This window comes from Pelobates fuscus, chromosome 3 (assembly GCF_036172605.1).
Source record: "Pelobates fuscus isolate aPelFus1 chromosome 3, aPelFus1.pri, whole genome shotgun sequence".
Taxonomy (NCBI): domain Eukaryota; kingdom Metazoa; phylum Chordata; class Amphibia; order Anura; family Pelobatidae; genus Pelobates; species Pelobates fuscus.
The window spans coordinates 186,650,194-186,663,039 of record NC_086319.1 but is presented as its reverse complement, the minus strand read 5'-3'; the positions used below and the strand labels follow the sequence as shown (position 1 = coordinate 186,663,039).

The following is a 12,846-nucleotide window of genomic DNA, read 5'->3' as shown; positions in this document are numbered from 1 at the left end:
AAAAACATTTAAATACATAAAGGGAATCAACACAGTAAAGGAGGAGACTATATTTAAAAGAAGAAAAACTACCACAACAAGAGGACATAGTCTTAAATTAGAGAGGCAACAGTTTAAAAATAATATCAGAATGTATTACTTTACTGAAAGGGTAGTGGATGCATGGAATAGCCTTCCAGCTGAAGTGGTAGAGGTTAACACAATGAAGGAGTTTAAGTATGTGTTGTATAGGCATAGGGCTATCCTAGCTATAAGATAAGGCCAGGGACTAATGAAAGTATTTAGAAAATTGGGCAGACAAGATGGGCCAAATAGTCTTCTTATCTGCCGTCACATTCTATGTTTCTATTGTGTTTCAGCATATCTTCCAGAATGCCATGTAAATATGCAAATACTCACAGATGTCATTGTCATTGTCATTTTTCAGATTTACCTTCTGTTCTTGCCCTGGCCTTCCTTATTCAAATCAAACATCTCTGCTATTTGCAGCCAATATCTCACACATTTTATCAATTTTCCTATCGCAGCTGCCTGTGGTACTTGTGGAGTTATTCATATGTTGAACTGGCAAGGGAGTAGCATAGTTTAGGAAAAAAGAAATAGGTATGAAAAATAGTTGTTAGAATTTTTTTTTTTTTTTTTACTATGTTGTCTTAAAATGGGCAATTTCCTTGTAAATTCTCTGTAATTCCTGGTTTAGTGGATGCATCCTTTGGTCAGTTGGAAGATGCAATGCTCTTATTATAGACACCCTTACTCATATTGATGTCTAGAGAATTGTAAAGAGGAAAAAAAAATCTGATCAGGATTTGATGTAATATGCCGTCAGGCAACATTTTAATAAAGATTATTGTTAAAACATTATTTTATGACTTGATTTTCCAAGAGTGCTTGTGTCCGTAACTGCATGCACTGTTTATTGTGTTGCCTAGGAGAATTAATAAACAGAAACCTAAAACACTAAAAGCTTAGCGATGTATTATTTTATACCATGGTCTTCAATCCTTTCTTGTACGATGACAGTCCGATAATAGGTTATGTAGGAGAGACGCTGTCCCTGTCTCCCTGTCTTTTATTCATTATAATTGCAGCTACAGGGTAAGCCACTTCCTCCCTCTCTGTGATAATCTTCTGCATTATTGTTCAGGTTCTTGCATGCTGTGAACATGCATTGCAGGAGCCTGAACTGACGACAAGCTGATGCACATCTGTTAAAGGAACACAAACATGACCCTACAGTGTTAAAAACCCAGTTTATTGTGCCCGCCCCTTCTTAACCTTCTTGTTAAAACTCATCTCATTTCTAGAAACACAGAGGCCCTGCCCCCGATTCACCTCTGGCTGGTATTATCAAAATTGATGATCTCATACAATCCAATGCTTTCCTATAAGAAAGCATTGGATTGGCTGAGATTGTTAATTCTGATGGTCTCAGCCATGGAGGGTGGGCTGGGGGCACAGCCAAAGATCGCACTGGCCAATCAACATCTCCTCATAGAGATGCATTAAATCAATTCATCTCTATTGGGTACGTTCAGTGCCTCCATGCAGACGCTGAACGTTAGTGCTACACGTTGTGCAGCACTGACCCAGGAAGCATCTCCAGTGGCTGTCTAAGTGACTGCAATTGAAGATGTCCCTAGGGACATCTCTGAATAGGCAGTGTTTACAGCAAAAGGCCTGCAGGGACTGACTATACTCACCAGAAAAACTACATTAAGCTGTAGTTGTTTTGGTGATTATAGTGTCCCTATAATCTCATTATAAATGCAAAAACATCAATAACATAAAACAATCTATTTGGTAAGTGTGTTTTTATAATTAATGAAACTATTTACAGGATGTGCAGATACAGTATGTTATATGTACACAGCACTCTTATAAGGAACAATGTCAGGTTTAGTTTTTTTCTGCAGTTGTACTTCATGTATTTTTTTTTCCTCAGTAAAATGTCTGAAAATGTGGTAAGTGGATTTTTGCCCGATGGGACTCCCTGCTTCCAATTAATGGGAATTCCAGCAGTAGGTGGCACTAGTTTCCAACGCTCTGATTGGCTGGGGATTGCGAGACACTTCAGTCTGTAGCTCACACCCAACGGAGCTGTAGACTGAAGGCTGGCTCTCTAGGTAGCCTGGAGGGGCCTCGCACCCGGCGGCATAAAGGGCAAGCTCGGTACTAAGACACGACATGTAAGTCTGCCCTAAGATTATTTAGGGGGCCGCAAGGCGTTAGGCGGCCACCTAAATCGCCTAATTAGAGAGCCATCTCTGGGAGCCTACTATGACAGGTGTCAGTGTCAGGAAGGGAGAGTGTGACAGGGGGGCAGAGTGAGGGAAGGAGGGGGTGACAGGGGGCAGAGTGAGGTGGTGACAGGGGCTGAGGGAGGGGGTGACAGGAGGCAATGTTAGGGAGGGAGGGGCAGCAGGGGGCTTAGTGAGAGGGTGACAAGGGCCAGAGTGAGGTGATGACAGGGGGCTGAGGGAGGGGGTGACAGGGGGCAGAGTGAGGGGGTAACAGGGGGCAGAGGGAGGGGGTGACAAAGGCCAGAGTGAAGGGGTGACAGGGGGAAGTGGCAGGCAGGGAGGGAGGGGGTGACAGCGGCCAGAGTGAGGGGGTGACAGGGGGCAGAGTGAGGGGGTGACAGGGGCGGACAGGGGGCAGAGTGAGGGGTGACAAGGGCCAGAGTGAAGGGGTGACAGGGGGCAGTGGCAGGGAGGGAGGGGATTGCAAGGGGAAGAGTGAGGGGGTAACAGGGGCTTAGTGAGGAGGTGACAGGGGGCTTAGTGAGGTGGTGACAAGGGCCAGAGTGGGGGATGACAAGTGTCAGTGTCAGGGAGGGAGGGGTGGCAGTGTGAGGTAAGGAGGGGTAATAGTAATACATTTTCTTTCCTTGGTGATCCAGGGTCCTGACTCCCTGGTGGTCCGGTGGGCTTCCTATTCGGTCTGCAGCTCCGCCAGGTGTGAGCTGCAGACCACATGATTGGAGTCTTTCGTCCTCTGGAAGGCAGATCGTTCGCGTGGTAACCCGCGGCAATGCTCTGATTGGCTGGGGATCGCAAGACAATTCAGTCTGTAGCTCACACCCGACTGAGCTGCAAACTGAAGGCTGGCTCTCAAGGTAGACTGGAGAGGCCTCGCACCCGGCGGCATAAAGGGCAAGCTCGGTACTAGGACCCGACATGTAAGTCTGCCCTAAGATGATTTAGGCGGCCGCAAGGCTTTAGGTGGCCGCAAGGTGTTAGGCGGCCACCTAAATCGCCTAATTAGAGAGCCGTCTCTGGGAGCCTACTATGTGTTACTAAAGTTCAATTTACAGTGCAGGAGATAAAAACTTCTGAAGCAAATTAACATCTGATTGAAAATGAAACCATTTTTTTTTTTTTCATGGAAGCTATGTGAGTTACAGCCAGGGCAGGTGTGGCTAAACAGAAACAAAAGTGATTTAAGTACAAGTAGGATATTGCTGTTTAAAATATATATTTTTAAAATGTATCAAAAGTGACATTGTAACACTGTTATCTTCATAAATCTCTGAATCACACCTCACATGTACATATATTTTTAAAGTAGATAACCCAGGGTTTTCAATATGGGATATGTCCAGTCTATTTTAGTAGTCACAAACACTGGTCAAAGTTAGCATTTATATTTATTTGTGTGTTAAAAGTGAAAAAAACAATTATGAACGCTAACTTTGGCCAGTTTTTGTGACTAAGTGGCTACTGAAAAATACAGAACATGCCCCAATAACTTGGGTTGTCTTCTTTTGTAAATTGTATGCCATCATGGGGGTAATTCTTATTCCTGGGCTACTATACGCTCTCAAAGGCAGCATAACCAAAATGGCAATTTTCCTGGTAAAAATATTTGACCCTTATATTTGACCTTGTAACTTTCAAAAACACTACAAAACCTGAACACGGGAGGTACTGTTATACTCAGGAGACTTTGCTGAACACAAATATTAGTGTTTCAAAACAGTAAAATGTATCACAACAATTATATCATCAGTGAAAGTGCCATTTGTGTGTGAGAAATGAAAAAAATAAAAAATTTCACTGACAGTATCATCACTATGATATGTTTTACTGTATTGAAACAATAATATTTGTGTTCAGCGAAGTCTCCAGAGTAAAACAGTAGCCCCATGTATAGGATTTAGGGTGTCAGGCAGGTCCCTCAAATTGCAATCAATAAAACTTATTTATGTAAAAATATTACAGAAATATGCACAATAGAATTTAAATATATATATATATATATATATATATATATATATATATATATAAAAAATATATATATATATATTACTTTTTAAATATAAATAATAAGTAAATAAAAATAGTGAAACATAAAATTAATAAAATATTTTTTTAAAATTATGCATATATATATATATATCAAAATACAGTTCGAATAAAATTTCATATATATATGTTTTACTATATATTATGTTATATAGTATGTTTTACTATATATTTTTATTTACTTATTTATATTTAAAAAGTAATATATATATATATATATATATATATACATATATATACAATATATATAGTTATTATATATATTATATATATACGTGTGTAATTTAATTCTGAGTGTATTTTTATATTAATATATACATATATTTATATAAAAATACACTTAGTATGACATTTTATATATATATATATATATATATATATATATATACATATATAGTTATATTTTTATTCATTAACATTTTTTTATTTCATTTTACACATGCAGAGAGACTGCCTGTCAGCACAGGCAGTCCCCCTGCAGGCAAATACTTGACCTATTCCGGCAATGTGACCACTCTCTTAGAGCGATCACATGGCCGCGGGTGGCTAATTCGCAGATGGGGAACTGTCTGGGCTGTCAGGCAGTCCCTCCACAACAGGAGCAACGCTGATCGCCGCCGGTGGGTCAGGTAAGTAAATATTACCGTTATGATGGTTCAGAACTGTCACCGGTCCTCAAGGGGATTTTTCCGATGCCGGTCCTGAACTGTCATAGGTCCTCAAGGGGTTAACTCCTAAATGGCAGATAATTGAGCAGTGAAACTGCATGGGCATGATCAATGCTCTAAAACAGCATCATTAAGCTAAAGTTGTTTTGTTGCCCATAGTGTTCTTTTAGGAATATATATTTTTATTCCTAATGCCATAGTTTTCCTTCAAGGTGAGGGCATTCCTCCTTACCCATCACTTCCATCATGTTGTGATTTTTTTCTTGATTCATATATTGAAAATTCTGTCAAACTAATGTATACACCTACAAGGTTATTCACTAAAATTAGAATTCAAAGTTAATTCCAAATTTATTGCCAAAGTAGCAGCACTGAAAGCATAGCTGAATTTGATAATTTTGCCAATTTGGCTATTTTGACCTTAAATTTGAAATTCACTTTCAATTCTCAAGTTAGTGAATAACCCTGGATAGTTGACTTCAGGGTTCACCTGTATATGTAGAATATACATATCACTTGTAATCTCAGCCTGCATTAGGACACGTATATCCCAGTGTTGTCCTTAAAGGACAACTGTTAGCAAATTTCCACTTCTAAATTACATTAACTAAAATGTAATGATATTACATAATGGTTATATTGTTGTTGTTGTTTTTTTTTTTTTTTTTAAATAAAATAACATAACTTAAATTGGCTTAGCATTCATGTTGATTTAGACTGGCCACCTGCTGTTCAATCTAATTTCCAGGCTAAAAAAAGATATATATATATATATATATATATATATATATATATATATATACATTATGGACTGGAAGATAGATAGATGGATAGATAGATGGATAGCTAGATAGTGAGTGGCTGCACTCACGGACTTCCAAAGTAAATTCCTGAAGAAAGTCCCAATCCTGGACTGAAAAGTTGATCCTCTTTACCTACATGCAACATAAAGACAATTTACTTTGAAAGTCCATGAGTGCAGCTACTTCTGTATACTTCTGTTATCTGTTTGCCTTGACTTGCACCCGGCAACATGTGGACCTTTAAGCATGTTTGCAAGATTTTATATATATATTATTCACAGTCCTGCACTCGCATTTGTGTCTTCAGTGTCACGGCGCTCCTTCAGCCTACTAACATAAGTATCTGCAAAGAAAGGCACTCACTGGTCTTACTAATCAAAGAAGTGTGTCTTTATTTACCAGGACTGGTTTAATTATATATACATAGAGGGCTTAAAATGTCCACTCTTCTCTAGCCATTGGTAAATGAATATTCACCTGCGATTAGTATGTGCAGTTGACCCTCTAAGTTTCCAGAGGCGAATACCAATTAGGCCTAGCTAGTAGTGTAGCCCTGCAAATATCTATACACATTTTTTTAAATGTGTTTTTATGACTGTCACTTACTAAATATTGACTGTCTATAGATTATGGTACTTTTATTTAAAGATCATCAACAACGCAATGGCTGCCATGGGTTAGCACCACCACACATATTACAGCTTTGTCTAATAGATTTTGCATTGCCTCCACGTCATTAATATTCCCATTGCCTTTCCCCACGTTATTATCTTCAAGACATGCAATTATTGTTTATACAAACATCATGTGTCATTATCATTTCCACATCCTTCCTCTATGTCATTATACACAGAATTGTATTGAGCATGCCATTATCCTTTCAGTGTCATCCTCAAGGTTATTATCATTTAAATTTCCATTCTGCTCGTCAATATCCTTTCAATTCAATTCTCCATATAATTATCCTTTCTATTTAACTGCACCTTGTCATATTCTATACCATCTCTTGCCCCTTTACAATATTTGTTCCTTTCACTGTTATTGTCCATGGCATTTTCCTTTCTGTGTCACCTCACCATGTCATTATCTTAGCCATCTGCTTCTGATACCATTATCCTTTCGTTTTCGTTTCAGCATTTGTGTCCATAGCATTTCCCTTTCCATTTTATTCCACAATGTTTTTATTGCTGTCAACTCCTTCCCCTTTAACTTTGTTTATGATTTCAGTCACAAATGATTTTTGTTTCTTCACTTCCCCCTATTGGCGTTTAACTGTTAGTTAACAATCGTACTGCAATTTTAAAGTAGTGTTTCTAAAGATATGGCACTACCTAAATAACTAGATGGGTTTTAGGAAGGGAACTTGTTTTTTGAGTAAATGATTTATGGAGGACTAAAGTTGATACTAGTGGCATACTGTTGGAATACATTTTAAAAACACTGGGGATAAATATTGGGCAATCTTTGGGAGGAACATTCCATTCATTCTCATCAGTGTTATCCAGATGTACTATTTTACCCTAGAATGTCTCTTTGTACAATGTTCAGTTACAGATCACTGATCTCAGATGATTCACTGTACTGAAAAGGTAGCCCTGCTCAAACTTAGGGTGTTGCTACACTTTCACTTTCAAACAGGTAGAGGATAAACATCTAATAATGTGTTTAAGATAAGTGCTTACAATATAAACATTTTATTTTTTTAACTAATGCAAAATATAAAGAAAATTTTATTAAAGATTTCAAGCTAAATAAATGTACAGGGTACACTACTTCCAACAGAAAATGGCATGAACCTTACATTCAATCCTCTGTTTGTGTATTGATGACACACCAACTAATCCTTGTGGCTTCTGTGAAAATATTTTTCCCTACGTGGCGTATATTTATAATCTATTTTCTTTCCTTTTTCATCATCAAATATGCACCAAGGAGCGTATAAAGGTTTGATTCGCTTTTCCTTTTGTTAGACCTTTGAGTGTCCTCAAGTGTTTGATCCCTCCAATTCTAGTGACTGTGTTTTATTGTGTCTTGTGGCTATGTCACAGATACTGACCTGTGCCTCAATGTATTGTCTTCTGTTGATGGGTGTTTTTGACGTTTGTTAGTGACAAATGCACAGTTGTTAAAATTTTCTTGCCGCTTGTATTTTCTTCTGTAGGAACATCCAAGACCTGAATACGAAACAAAACTGCTGTTAATGAAAGAAAAATCTAAGAACAGTGGCAAGGATGGGGTATGTCTATTTTTTTCCCATTATAAATGAGTTCATAGAATCACAAGTTGGTTGTAGTTTTTGATCTAATTCAGAAGAGCAAAGAGTATAGCTTTACAAACATTACAATAACAATATAATTAAAACAAGTTTTCCTGGTGAGCATAAACAGCAGTGGAAGATGCATGTCTCTGTTTGTCTTAATGATTAGTTCTTGTGGACAGTGCTGGTTTTACATGCAGTATGGCGTGTACACTTGAGCCTAGTAACCATACATGTCAACGCTTGAGGTTACCAAGATACAATGCAAATATTCAGAAACATAAGGCACCAAAGATGAATACCTTTAATCAGTGCAGGAGTACATCCTTGTACATGGGTAGTTAAGGAATAGCATATTACATTACATGTGGTTTAGATGCTAACACTATGGATATTCTCTTTTTCTGCTGCTAAAGAAGAACAATTTGACAGTTTTGCGAATATGGACACAAGCAGAGAAGCAGGTCATCACTCTAGTATTAGCTCCCTCTATTTTAGCATTAAATATAGTTTTTAGCTCAATTAGCAAAACATGTAAGAATAAATTACCCATATTAGCTTTTTTCCTCTTAATTCGTTGTACCTTTCTAAATATTTCAAAAAAAGTGCAAGTTTTAAAATGTGCGATAGAAATTGTATTTGCTTAAGCACGATGTATACCTTTAACTATTTCTCAAATATCACCATATTATGTACAATGACATCACATGTATCTAGGTAAATTATCAAAACTGTGTAGTTATAACTATAAACTGCCTATTAGCCAGAGTTAAGGTATGATCATTGGTATGAGTGGTAAGGGCAAGAGTGACATAAGTATTTTGAGGTCCACTACTACTTCCATACTACCTGTACTTAATTTCATTTGTGAGACATGAAGTCCCTGTTAGTCTATGATGGAACTGTTCAAGTTGGATTTTGGTCTCATTGCGTTCTTCTCTGCTTTTTATTTGTTAATTCTTGCAGCTTTAGTATAGCTGAGTCAGGTATAGGATGTTAGGATATTATAACAAAAATTAAAAGGGCAGAGTACGAGAATTTTGAGGCCAGGGCACAACTTATCTATTCAACACCAAATAAATCAGAGGAAGTTCACCACCTCAACCTCTGTTAAATATTATAATTGTCTTCATTATGTCTGATTTTATTTTAACTGCATTTTAAATAATTATTATTCTGTTGTTAAATGACTGTTACAAAATGTACCATTTCCTTCAAGAATCACCCAGGGTCCAACATTTAGAGGTCATGCATTTTTGGGCGGTGGGGTTATCAATCACACCTGAACCATTTGGAGAGTGACTGTTTATCCTGGTTAGATCCACTCCATGGGATAAAATGGTTCTAAACACAAACAATAAGTGAAGAAATTTTTTGAAACGTTAGTTTAACACCCCTATTTTATGTGGAAAAATTCACATTCCAAAAAACATTATTCCATGGTTCTGACAACTGCTCACATTTACTTATCCCTCTAAATTGTACTTTAGTATGGTGACTAGCAGTTTAATGAGATTAGCGCAAAACCCTCTGAGATCTTAAACAATGATTGTACTTGAAAGAACAGAAAATCTGTTTTAAAAAATAATAATTCTGGGACTGTTAGTCATAAATTGAGTATAATGTTACTAGATAAATCCGGTCTTCAATCACACACATGCGTATATCTGTTTATCCAAGAATTTTACTACTAAATTCTTTTACATTGAGGTTATTTTTCAATGATACATGGTTCTAATGGCCAAGAATTAAATGAGGGTGTAGTTAAAAAGAGAAAAGTCTTCTCAGATTTCTTTTATGATCCAGAAGGACATCTGCTAACTCCTTCCAGCAATCAGCATTGATTCAATATAATGTCATCAGTGTGGGACACAAACCATTTCCAGACATGTGCAGAAGTGTAACATTTTTACCCAAGAGGAATGTTGACAACAATTTAGGTATTATCTATGTATCAATATCGCCAAATTACACCCCCCACTAAAAATAGGATTAGGCTCTAAGGGGAGTGACAAGTGACATGGAGATTTGTAATGTGCATCGTATAAATGCGTGTTCAACTATTCATACAATTAACAGGCTATGAACCACTTTTTTTTATGATGAAGTTACAGTCATGGGAAATAACCTGCCAATATACTTTTGCATCACATTAGAGAATAGTGATGAAGAAAGTGTTACAAACATAATATAGACCAGACATTATTTTCCCCAAAGTTAATCATGCTAAATGCCAGCCTTTAAATTCATTCAATAATCACATACAGTACATCTGGTAAAATATATAATGTAAGTTTTAAATTAAGTTGAGCCCTTGCTGCTTGATATGAGCTTTCTCTACTCTAAAGCATTGAATATTTTTATATTCTTTTCATTGAATAAGATCATTCAATAAATTAAATTTATAGTAGCAAATCAAATAGCATAAAGCAACTGATGGTTATTTTTTTCACCAACCCCCAAATGCTCTTTACAGCAGCAGGTCACTAGCTTCCTATGGTAGAAGCTAGATGCTAGATCATTGACCTCATGTGGCAGAAACTTTTGTTTATTCTTAGGGGATGTCACTTATATTGTGTGATATGCTCCTTTGCATATTCATAAGTTTTTCTAAATCTAAAGGGTAATCTAAACATGGATTATGCAAAAAATATCTTGTTAGTATCTCTGGATTGCGTTTCAAGGTGGACATGTCTCACCTGTTGATAAAGATTCTTGCTCTGCTGATAAAAGTGAAAGTGAAAATTTTGTTAATCAAGTTTTGAATTTAATAAGAGGGGTGGATAATGTTGAAGAAGGACAAAAAGTATAGCTTATTTGAAGGAAGTGTCAACAGATCCAGGGGGATTTGCAAGAAAGCAGAAGAAGATGAAAAAGAGTGAAAAGGGGCAAGATAAGAAGATCAAGATATCCTTAGCAAACTAATGTGTTTTGAAACCACAAGGAGAGCCACAGTCGGAGAGGTGTATCATGTAGAAATAAAAGAGGAAGTGCGGTGTTTGAATGGTTAGAAATATAGGACTAAAGGGCAGAATTTGTGGATCAAAAGTAAGGCAAGAATAAAATGATAATTTGTCTTAAAGACAGGGTGAGATCAATGAATATGGATTGACGATAGCAATGACGATGTTGTTTGAGAATGTGGGTGATTGGCCATGATGGGTGCAATTTTTTGTTAAATAGACATTATAGAAGCAAGATTGTGGGTGATACTTTAGTAGAGGTGGGTGATAGTTTAGGAGAAGTGAGGGCCAGATTTGGGGTGACTTTTTAAGAGTTGATAGATGACATGAAGTTGAAGGAGTCGAGAAAGCAGTCACCGAAAAATGAATGTTTAAAAAGCAAGCAAAGTTGATTATATGCATCAAAGGAAATGTGTGACTCTGGTGTGATAATATTTTTTGTGTGGGCATCGTTATCAGAAATACTAGTGTTAACAGTAAATAATGAGAGATGAGCAACATTAAATTGGAATGGGTACGGAAGAGTGTTTTAATATGTTTCATTTTCTTTAGGAAAATTAATGCAAAGTTTTGATGCAGTACCATGAGATGGTAAGGGGATTAAATGAACACTGTAGGTACCATAACCACTTTATCTGCTGTCTGCCCAGTGGACAGTTTGACTCCTTACGATAAGGGGGCATCAAGGAACTCCTTGCACCATAACAACTACAGCAAGCAGTACAGGTTATGGTGCCTGGAGTGTTCCTTAAAGAGTATAGGATGAGGTCAGATTAGTGTTCAGGGAGGAGAAATGTTCACATGAGTGAGGGGTAGGAGAGATGATCAATGTGTGGTAGAGGTTTTTGTGTTCTCAAGGTGAGTAGAGTATAATAGAGAAAGGGGGTATTGCCCAAGAGATTAGCATGGTGAACATGGAAACATGAGGTGGACAAATTCAAGTGTGATGCAATTTTTTGGATGTGTAATGGATAGTCCAAAGTGGAGATGAAAGCAGATGCAATAGCGAGATTATTGAGGAGCAAGTAAAGTTCATCATGTGTAACAAACTTACCTGCTCCATATGCCATGCGATCCAAACGTCCACGCTGATCCCCTCCTCAGGTCAGGCAAACCAAATGCTCTACGTATCCACGTGACCTTAAAAGGGAAATAGCAAATTGCACTATACTTACCATTCGGCGCCAGCAAACAGCTACTCCTCCAGGTTAACGCGGACCAAATACTGACATGCTGCTTCCCTGCATTAAGTTATACGCTGTCCACTTTAATGCTGCATCCTTATATGAGGTCACATCCGCCCTTAAAATGACTGTGTAACCTAGGCGACCCCATTATCATTCATTTTGGAGTTGTAGAGATGATGTGGTCCAATTAGACCATGTGTATGCATATATAATGCTTATTTGGGGCCCTTATTCAGTGCCCTAACATGGTTGCTGCCTTGATACACATTTAGTGCTTATAGTAAATCTTTCTTGATATTCTGATATTGACCATGGTTTGTATTTAACTTTGTGTATTTCTGGTATCCTGACCCACTTGTTTCTGACTGTGAGTATTTCTGGAATCATGGCCGTGCTTGTTTATTCATTTATCCCTATTTCTATTATCCTGACCTTGGCTATTAATGACTTTGTCTCTATCTTTAATAATGTTAAGGCTCTGTGATATGTCTATTTAGTGCCTCTGGGAATTGCCATTTCCTGTAAGTTTGTACGACACCATGATGGTGCATTTTGATCATGTGCATTGATGCAACTCATATATCAACAGATACATCTAGATCATGCGCAATATGTGCTTACAGAAAATAAAAACAACTTTCTTTCAGACAGATGTGGTCTT

The 12,846-nt window shown here is 37.3% G+C and overlaps 1 protein-coding gene across 2 annotated transcripts in view; it reads left to right on the top strand.

The window, feature by feature from the left end:
* ANO2 (anoctamin 2) overlaps positions 1–12,846 on the top strand; it is a 337,896-nt gene that overhangs the window by 162,527 nt on the left and 162,523 nt on the right. Inside the window, exons 14-15 of one of the 2 annotated variants that reach the window (XM_063447821.1) lie at positions 7,940–8,014; positions 8,452–8,499. In XM_063447821.1, the coding sequence (XP_063303891.1) occupies positions 7,940–8,014; positions 8,452–8,499 (123 nt within the window). The remainder of the gene's footprint in view (positions 1–7,939; positions 8,015–8,451; positions 8,500–12,846) is intronic. The other variant, XM_063447820.1, reaches the window with a different exon arrangement.